The sequence below is a fragment of the Electrona antarctica genome (assembly GCF_951216825.1).
Source record: "Electrona antarctica genome assembly, contig: scaffold_61, whole genome shotgun sequence".
Lineage (NCBI taxonomy): Eukaryota > Metazoa > Chordata > Actinopteri > Myctophiformes > Myctophidae > Electrona > Electrona antarctica.
This window is the reverse complement of record NW_027638718.1, coordinates 610,611-621,335: the sequence shown is the minus strand read 5'-3', so window position 1 is coordinate 621,335 and position 10,725 is coordinate 610,611. Positions and strand designations below refer to the sequence as shown.

Here is a 10,725-nt window from a genome sequence, read left to right as displayed (position 1 = left end):
ATATATTCATAAACTAACTACATTAAGGGTTTCGACCTTGTTTCCTTTTTTTGCGGTTGAGCGTTTGGTATTATATTCTCTAGCGCTGCTTTGAGAGGGGCTGGTTGGTGGGTGGGTTGGTTGGTTGTTTTTTGGGGGGAGACATCATGAAGCTGCTTCTACCCTCCGTGTTGGTCCTTCTGTCCGTCGCTCAGGCTCTGTGTGAGGACAGCATCTCCAGAGAGGACCCGGACTACTGGAGCCCAGATAACCACATACAGGTACATTATATGAATGTTTATAGGACTGGTAACCACATCATAAATGGTTTGGACACACTGCGCAAAAAGCTTGGAATACTGAATGTGTATATTACAGGAAACTCCCGTTCAAACTCCGGTAAACTCCCGAGTTGTACCATCACACCTGTATATTACCGTCAACTGTATATGCTGCTAAACTTGAGGTTTACGGGCAAAATACAGTGCCCATATAATTGCCCGTTAACTCCTCTTTTCACTGGCCGCCGCGGACCCCCGTCTGAAAATATGTTGACCAAAAGGACCCCCCCCCCCCCCTCCTCCCCATGAAGCAAAGATTTGAGTTATAAATGTTCGCTTTAAAAATAATTATATATGCAAAGATTTGCGAATTAATGTTCACGATTTTTCCAAACAAAGCAAATAGCAGATCTAAACAAGCTCATAGCGCGGCACCGATCGAGTGCCGCTATGAGCATGTGTAGATTTGCTATTTTTTTCAACAGCTATAAAGTTTAAAATAATGGCTAAAGTGGGTGAGGCGTTCCAGGGGATGAATGAAGGCGACAGGTGCGCATTAAGGACCAGACGAGGATCCGACGCACTGGACACTCCCGCTCTGCATGTCTTCAAATGCACTTCAAAAGGCTTGAATGTAAAATCACTTGACGGTTGATTTTACCATTAAAGCTTTTCAACTGCGTTTGAAGGCAATCAATCGAAATTAGCCGATCTACAAGCTCACAACACCAAACACCATGCAAGCGTTGTGAGCTTGTAGATCAGATCGACCGTTTTCTAAATAAATTAGATTTTTTTTTCTTCTTCTCGTGGTTAATATACGCAGTTAAGTGGTTCAGCGATTAAGCAGTTAAAACTAATTTAGCCCAATTAGAACGTCAATTAGGCTAATGGATGGATGGATGGATGGATGAATGGATGGATGGATGGATGGATGGATGGATGGATGTCTGTCTGAATGAATGAATGGATGGAACCCACTTTAAAACAAACAAAGAATATAATATAAACTCAGTGACGTGGAATAACGTTTTGTCAATAATACCTTATATGCTTTTAATTGTAGCCTAGTATTAATTGGATATATGAAGTTTAATGAAATTACAAAACTATCTATCTATCTATCTATCTATCTATCTATCTATCTATCTATCTATCTATTCTAATCAGCATGTTACGCACGTTCTGTTTGACATTGCGGGGTTGGCGCGGTGCCAGAGAAGCACTTTGCCCAAACAGACAGCAGCTTGATGAATGAATGGTTGTAATTTTATTCTCCATAGAGGAGACGTCTAGCGTAGAGGATACTAATTATAGCTCTTAGATAGGCCACCCGTCAGCCGAGGCATGGGTACATTCTAATGCACCGTTCCCCTTAGATAGGCCACCCGTCCTGGAGGCATGGCCATTCTAATGTTCCCCAAACACCCACGGACCAGTTTGCATGCATGGGTCACAACTCCAGGAAAAAAATCTAATTTATTTTCCTACAAACAAATACATAAATATTCATAATATTGTATACATTTATAAAACAAACACATCTAAGAAATTCCATAAATATAAGAATTATAAATAGTGAGTAGTGACTTAAAATAGCCGATCTACAAGCTCACAATGCAGCATGAAGCGCGTTGTGAGCTTGTAAGATCCGATGCCTTTTTGGGTAGATCTGGGAAAACGTCTAATTTTGGGTCTGGAGTAAAATGTTGGTGTCGGGACGTCGTGAGCCGCAGTTTTGATTGATTGATTGATTGATTGATTGCTTGATTTATTAACAGTTTGCAGAATTACAGTACATTTCAACTTACAACTCAATAAAAAACAACTGTTAACTGTGAGTGGACGACACCATAAAGCATTACACTTGTTTACAATAGGGCCCACCATTTTCAATTCATCAAAACATTTAGAGACGTACGAATATACACTAATATAGTTGTGTGTATTCGTACTATATTATAGTCAAAACAGGAAATAATCATAGAGGAGGTAAAAAAGGGAAAAGAAACATATACAGTGGGGGGAACAGGGGGGGGTGGGGGAACAGGGGGGGGGGGGGGGGATTCAGATTTTACGGGGGCCAGTTTCTAATTGCAGCCGTCCGTATATGCCCTGCAGTGGCTGCTCTAATGCACAGAGAGACTATTTCTCTGCATCAGTGGATTTCAACCAGTGGTCCTTGAGGGGGTTCCAGGTGGTCCTTGAGGGGGTTCCAGGTGGTCCTTGAGGGGGTTCCAGGTGGTCCTTGAGGGGGTTCCAGGTGGTCCCCATGCAGCTAAATGATGTAGAGTTGAAAACCAAATGGACCCTTAGTATAGATATTTTAGTCTTGAGAGGGTCAAATTAAACCAAATGGACCCGTACGGGTCCATTTGGTTTCATTTGGTCCGTGGCTCAGATGGGTCTGAGAGGCTAAATGTCATCAAATGGTGGTCCGTGGCTCAGATGGGTCTGTGAGGCTAAATGTCATCAGATGGTGGTCCGTGGCTCAGATGGGTCTGAGAGGCTAAATGTCATCAAATGGTGGTCCGTGGCTCAGATGGGTCTGAGAGGCTAAATGTCATCAGATGGTGGTCCGTGGCTCAGATGGGTCTGAGAGGCTAAATGTCATCAAATGGTGGTCCGTGGCTCAGATGGGTCTGAGAGGCTAAATGTCATCAGATGGTGGTCCGTGGCTCAGATGGGTCTGAGAGGCTAAATGTCATCAAATGGTGGTCCGTGGCTCAGATGGGTCTGAGAGGCTAAATGTCATCAGATGGTGGTCCGTGGCTCAGATGGGTCTGAGAGGCTAAATGTCATCAGATGGTGGTCCGTGGCTCAGATGGGTCTGAGAGGCTAAATGTCATCGCATGGTGGTCCGTGGCTCAAATGGGTCTGAGAGGCTAAATGTCATCAGATGGTGGTCCGTGGCTCAAATGGGTCTGAGAGGCTAAATGTCATCAGATGGTGGTCCGTGGCTCAAATGGGTCTGAGAGGCTAAATGTCATCAGATGGTGGTCCGTGGCTCAAATGGGTCTGAGAGGCTAAATGTCATAAAACGGTGGTCCGTGGCTCAAATGGGTCTGAGAGGCTAAATGGCATCGCATGGTGGTCCGTGGCTCAAATGGGTCTAAGAGGCTAAATGTCATAATGGTGGTCCGTGGCTCAAATGGGTCTGAGAGGCTAAATGTCATAATGGTGGTCCGTGGCTCAGATGCAGAATAAATAATGGTCCTTGAAATGAAATGGGTTGAAACCCCCTGTTCTACATCTATATTTGCCAGTCATTCATCAGTAAGATAGATATTCTTAGCCTGCGTCACTCTGTCTGCACTGAGATAGAAATAGTTGATGGGAGAATTATGCAGGAGATTACATGTCGACTGATGCTTCTTTAGACTAATAGATTACATGTCGACTGATGCTTCTTTAGACTAATAGATTACATGTCGACTGATGCTTCTTTAGACTAATAGGGTAAGAAACTTAGAAGCAGGTGAAACAGCACCCACCCAGTCAAACACCCACCCAGTCAAATCCTCAGTGTAAATTTAGCCACCTGTAGCCTGACTCAGAGCAGTATGTACTTTCAGATTGAAGGGTCCATTTTTGGACCTGCAAAAGAAATCTCTTTAAATCTGCCAAGCTCCGATGCAGCGTGTGTGTGTGTGTGTGTGTGTGTGTGCATCTGCATTGAGTGATCTTTGCTACACATAGAAAATGATTTATTGGAGATTCTGACTTTCAATTGTGCATAATATATAATATATGAGAGAGAGAGAGAGAGAGAGAGAGAGAGAGAGAGAGAGAGAGAGAGAGAGAGAGAGAGAGAGAGAGAGAGAGAGAGAGAGAGAGAGAGAGAGAGAGAGAGAGAGAGAGAGACACATATTAGTATTAGATCTGGGTTTAGATCTGGGACTGTGTGTTTTTGTGACAGTGCGTCGCTGTCCAGGCCATGGTGCTGAAACTGCTCTATCCATTCATTCTGTATGGACAGTACACTGATGTGTCGCTGTCCAAGGAGCTGATTCTGTTCTATCCAATCATTCTGTATGGACACTGATGTGTCGCTGTCCATATCATGGTGCTGAAACTGCTCTAACCATTAATTCTGTATGGACATTGGACGCTGATGTGTCGCTGTCCATGTCATGGTGCTGAAACTGCTCTATCCATTCAGTGTATATGGACACTGTGCGTCGCTGTCCAAGGTGCTGATTCTGTTCTATCCATTCATTCTGTACGGACACTGATGTGTCGCTGTCCATGGTGCCCCTCCTATATCCAGCTATAGTGTAGATTTTTGTCCTAATACAAACATTAAATGCCATTGACAATGAATGGACAATTTACGTCATATGTGTCGACATGTTACGTCATGATGATGTACCATGATAAGAGCGCCCCTCACTTCACACAGGTGTGATTTTTATTTGGAAGTAAGTAAAAAAGATAAAAGTTAAAAAAATACCTCAAAATTGTACACATTAAGTACAGTATGTGTACTTGTGTACTTTACACACCACTGCTGTGTTCTTCTCCAGGATGGGTGGCCTGCCACCGACACACTGACAGTAGTATTGTGTTCTTCTCCAGGACGGGTGGCCTGCCACCGACACACTGACAGTATAGTATTATGTTCTTCTCCAGGACGGGTGGCCTGCCACCGACACACTGACAGTAGTATTGTGTTCTTCTCCAGGATGGGTGGCCTGCCACCGACACACTGACAGTAGTATTGTGTTCTTCTCCAGGACGGGTGGCCTGCCACCGACACACTGACAGTAGTATTGTGTTCTTCTCCAGGATGGGTGGCCTGCCACCGACACACTGACAGTAGTATTGTGTTCTTCTCCAGGATGGGTGGCCTGCCACCGACACACTGACGGTAGTATTATGTTCTTCTCCAGGACGGGTGGCCTGCCACCGACACACTGACAGTAGTATTGTGTTCTTCTCCAGGACGGGTGGCCTGCCACCGACACACTGACAGTAGTATTATGTTCTTCTCCAGGACGGGTGGCCTGCCACCGACACACTGACAGTAGTATTGTGTTCTTCTCCAGGACGGGTGGCCTGCCACCGACACACTGACAGTAGTATTGTGTTCTTCTCCAGGACGGGTGGCCTGCCACCGACACACTGACAGTAGTATTGTGTTCTTCTCCAGGACGGGTGGCCTGCCACCGACACACTGACAGTAGTATTGTGTTCTTCTCCAGGATGGGTGGCCTGCCACCGACACACTGACAGTAGTATTATGTTCTTCTCCAGGATGGGTGGCCTGCCACCGACACACTGACAGTATAGTATTGTGTTCTTCTCCAGGACGGGTGGCCTGCCACCGACACACTGACAGTAGTATTATGTTCTTCTCCAGGACGGGTGGCCTGCCACCGACACACTGACAGTATAGTATTATGTTCTTCTCCAGGACGGGTGGCCTGCCACCGACACACTGACAGTATAGTATTATGTTCTTCTCCAGGACGGGTGGCCTGCCACCGACACACTGACAGTAGTATTATGTTCTTCTCCAGGACGGGTGGCCTGCCACCGACACACTGACAGTATAGTATTATGTTCTTCTCCAGGACGGGTGGCCTGCCACCGACACACTGACAGTAGTATTATGTTCTTCTCCAGGATGGGTGGCCTGCCACCGACACACTGACAGTATAGTATTATGTTCTTCTCCAGGATGGGTGGCCTGCCACCGACACACTGACAGTATAGTATTTTGTTCTTCTCCAGGATGGGTGGCCTGCCACCGACACACTGACAGTATAGTATTATGTTCTTCTCCAGGATGGGTGGCCTGCCACCGACACACTGACAGTATAGTATTATGTTCTTCTCCAGGACGGGTGGCCTGCCACCGACACACTGACAGTAGTATTATGTTCTTCTCCAGGACGGGTGGCCTGCCACCGACACACAGACAGTAGTATTGTGTTCTTCTCCAGGATGGGTGGCCTGCCACCGACACACTGACAGTAGTATTGTGTTCTTCTCCAGGATGGGTGGCCTGCCACCGACACACTGACAGTAGTATTGTGTTCTTCTCCAGGATGGGTGGCCTGCCACCGACACACTGACAGTATAGTATTAATGTGAGTGTGTTTTCTTCTCCAGGACGGGTGGCCTGCCACCGACCCGTTGAGAGAAATCCTGCGGAGATGGACGAGGAAGCCTCGTCCTAACCAGTTCGTCGGCCTGATGGGGAAGCGCTCTCCTGGTAAAAGATCATAATAATAGGATAAAAACATTATAATAATCTATAATAAAGAGTTTATAATGCACTCGTTTCATATCAAACGGCTTCTATCTAATATCTATCTAATATCTATCTCTCTTCTTCTCACAGCAAACACACAGATCACCCGCAAAAGTAAGTGCTGTTATTTGTCACTTCAAAATTGATTTGTTAATTGGGCTAATTTGGGTCATCAACATTGGGGTGCAGGGCCTGGGAAACTGACCTAATTAATTTCAATGTTTAACTGCCATGCTGAGTTGACGGTGTAGGGCACAGCTGTGAGCTTGTAGATCGGCTATTTGTTTTGAATAGAGGCTGCTATGATTAGCAATGTGAATTTAACGTTGTTTAATGCAATCAGACTTTTCTGATTGGATGTATGGGCTGTCAATCAGATAAGACTTTCTGATTGGATGTATGGGCTGTCAATCAGATAGGACTTCTCTGATTGGATGTATGGGCTGTCTGTCAAGGCCACTCAGTAGGTGTTCCTGCATAACTTCCAGGTACGATGATGATGTCACACGCATACCCTCTATAGCTGCCCAATAATAGAGCGTTGCAGTCCCCGCCCCCTTTCAGTCCCGCCCCCGATGAGCGGCCCGAATAGAATTCCCCGTTCATTTTCCCTCATAGACTTTCCAACGAGTATTAATTTAAAGACGTTTACGCCGCGGACAAAGACAACTCTTGTTGTGACAAAATCATGCCAACAAACACAATGTTTGGGGGCGATACAACACTTTTTGTTTTGTTTTTCTTCTTACTAATTATTTGATCGTCCCAAAAACATTGTGTTTATTGTCATGATTTGTCACAACACGAGTTGGGCACCCTGTATGAAGTGTGTTGACAGACAGAGGGTCTAAAAGCACCCTGTATGAAGTGTGTTGACAGACAGAGGGTCTAAAAAGCACCCTGTATGAAGTGTGTTGACAGGACAGAGGGTCTAAAAAGCACCCTGTATGAAGTGTGTTGACAGATGAAGCCTCCCAGTGAACGGAGCGCAGCTGTTTTTAATTACATCACACCCACTGCCTCGCAGCGTTGGGGGGGGGGACTTGGAACGCTCTTTTTACTGTGCTTTGAAGACCATTGAGTCTAATTGATCTGCACAGTGCGTGCGTGCGTGCGTGCGTGCGTGCATTGGGGGGGGGGGGGGGGGGGGGGTCCTGAGAGAGAGAGATAACACATTGTCTCGGTCAACATAAATGACTCTCATCTCCCACTCAGTCAGTGGTGAAGTAACTAACTACATGTACTCTTAGTGACTAAGTAGGCAACTTTAAGGACATGTCTACCAGGCGATACTATGTGTGCATGGACGTCTTTAAGGACACGTCTACCAGGTTGTCCTTTAAGGACATGTCCTTTAAGGACATGTTTAAGGACATGTCCTTTAAGGACATGTCTACCAGGTTGTCCTTTAAGGACATGTCTACCAGGCGATACTATGTGTGCATGGACGTCTTTAAGGACACGTCTACCAGGTTGTCCTTTAAGGACATGTCCTTTAAGGACATGTTTAAGGACATGTCTACCAGGTTGTCCTTTAAGGACATGTCTACCAGGCGATACTATGTGTGCATGGACGTCTTTAAGGACACGTCTACCAGGTTGTCCTTTAAGGACATGTCCTTTAAGGACATGTTTAAGGACATGTCCTTTAAGGACATGTCTACCAGGTTGTCCTTTAAGGACATGTCTACCAGGCGATACTATGTGTGCATGGACGTCTTTAAGGACACGTCTACCAGGTTGTCCTTTAAGGACATGTCCTTTAAGGACATGTTTAAGGACATGTCTACCAGGTTGTCCTTTAAGGACATGTCTACCAGGCGATACTATGTGTGCATGGACGTGCACACATAGACAACAAAGGGGGCTTCAGCCCCTGCCCCTTTTACCTGTCTGTAAAACAACTGCCCTTTTACCTGTCTGTAAAACAACTGCCCTCTCCAGACCACAAATGCAGCATTTACTACATGGTGAAAGATGCCCCTCCTCTCCTCCCCTCCCCTCCCCTCCCCTCCCCTCCCCTCCCCTCTCCTCTCCTCTCCTCTCCTCTCCTCTCCTCTCCTCTCCTCTCCTCTCCTCTCCTCCTCTCCTCCCCTCCCCTCCCCTCCCCTCCCCTCTCCTCTCCTCTCCCCTCCCCTCCCTCACAAGTCCATAGCGCGCCACCGAGTGGCGCGCTATGGACTTGTAGGTCTGAAAAATCGTGAAAATGTTACACAAATCTTTGAATATATATTCTTTCAGAGCAGAACGTTTTTAACTCAAATCTTTGCTTCTGGGTGGGGGGTCCCTGGAACTACATATTTTCAGATGGGGGTCGGCGGCCGATTACAGATATTTTTGGGGTGAAACTGACAGAAACATGAGCGTTTTTCAGAAAACTGTCAGGATTTAGAAGATATTATTTAGAACCTGATCCCAGGTCTAAATGGGTTAAACATATAATATAGTAATTTATAACAGTGCAGTGAAACATGGAACTTCCCTGGGATTGGAATTTAACAGTTTGCAGAATTACAGTACATTTCAAGCACAACTCAATACAAAGACTGTTAACTGTGAGTGGACGACACCATACAGCATTACACTTGTTTACAAGAGGGTCCACCTTGTTCAATTCATCAAAACATTTAGAGACGTAAAAATAGACACTTCTATAGTCAAAGAACAGAACAGGAATTCATCATAAAGGAGGTAAAAAGGGAAAAGAAACTAACTAAATATACAGTGAGGGGGAAAAGGGGGGATTCAGATTCTAGAATCACAATTCTGATGACACAATGAGTATTATAATAATAGAGTAACAATCACTAATATTAGCAATCATTAATAATTAATAAGTAATTAATTACTGCTATAGAAAGGAGCTGTAAACTCAGATAATCTTTGACCCGCTTGAATATGTCACTGAATATAAAGTATAAAAATGTTTTTCTTTTTTCTTCAGGACATAAAATCAACTCCTTTGTTGGCCTGATGGGGAAGAGAAGCCAGGAGGAGCCAGGTATGACAGACATGACAATACAATATAAATATGATATAATTTCGGCAGAAAATGGCTAAAAATGCATTTTCGGCCTATTCGGTTTCGGCCCGAATAGGCAGAAAATATATCACTGAATATTATTATTATTATTTAAGTTAAGTTTTGCCATAACCATTTATTTTGCCATATATCAGGTAGCTTTAAGGTAAGGCCATGACAGCAATGGTAGGAAAAAAGATATATAATATTATTCATATTCGGTATTCGGTTTTCGGCCAACTGTTTCCTATATTCGGTATTCGGTTTCGGCCAAGAATTTCCCTTTCGGTGCATCCCTAAGGCTGATTCATTTTTATTCATTAATTACTTGATAATAAAAAAACACCATTTAACTCGCTTAGTTTTTGCAACACGGAACGTTTCTCACGGGGCAAGTTCCAGGCGTACCGATCATAGTGGTGCACCAACCAGCAGACAACCAGAGTAATCCAGTAAGAGAGTGGCGACACTATAGCGTTGACTCCCACTGTAACAATGGAATGAGGAAGTGCTCATTCTATCTCAATGGGATAGTTCCAATGTTTGGAACTATAGCCCATAGCACCCCGCTTTGTCTAAATGGGATAGTTCCAATGTTTGGAACTATAGCCCATAGCACCCCGCTTTGTCTCATTGGGATAGTTCCAATTTGTTCGTTTTTTTCGGTTCCGGAAACAGTTCCAAAAATATGATGGTGGAACTGATTCCTGGTTCCTCGGTGCTGGATCCGGTTCGGGATCCCAGCCCTACTCTTGGGGAGGTGAACAGTTTGAATCAAGAAGTGTTCTCTGTTGTATGTTTCTCCAGCAGATCTGTACGACTGGAGCACAATACAAGACCTGGAGAGGAAACGCTGAGTCCCTGCTGGTCCCCGCTATGAGCCTGGCTTGGCCAGCCTCATAGCGGGGAGTCACTGGAGCTTTCTCCCTGCATATGCGGGGAGAAAGCTTCAGTGACTAGGTCACCGCCAGTCCCTGCTGGTTCCTGCTGGTCCCTGCTGGTCCCTGCTGGTTCCTGCTGGTTCCTGCTGGTCCCTGCTGGTTCCTGCTGGTTCCTGCTGGTTCCTGCTGGTCCCTCCTCGCATCTCGTCCGTAACGCTCACATGTCATCACAGGACCTCGCCGCGCTGCTTTTCCTTTTCCCTCCTTCGACCTTCGACCTTCGACCTGTAGATGTTAGTCTGA

The 10,725-nt window shown here is 45.3% G+C and overlaps 1 protein-coding gene across 1 annotated transcript; it reads left to right on the top strand.

Annotated features, from left to right (window-relative positions):
• Positions 1-146: 146 nt before the first annotated feature.
• tac1 (tachykinin precursor 1) lies at positions 147-10,506 on the top strand (the record flags this gene model as incomplete). The annotated part of the gene is made up of 5 exons (XM_079530700.1): positions 147-260; positions 6,378-6,480; positions 6,610-6,633; positions 9,464-9,520; positions 10,352-10,506. 5 exons carry the CDS (start codon positions 147-149, stop codon positions 10,396-10,398), a joined length of 345 nt encoding a protein of 114 aa, XP_079386826.1. The 3' UTR covers positions 10,399-10,506.
• Positions 10,507-10,725: the final 219 nt, after the last annotated feature.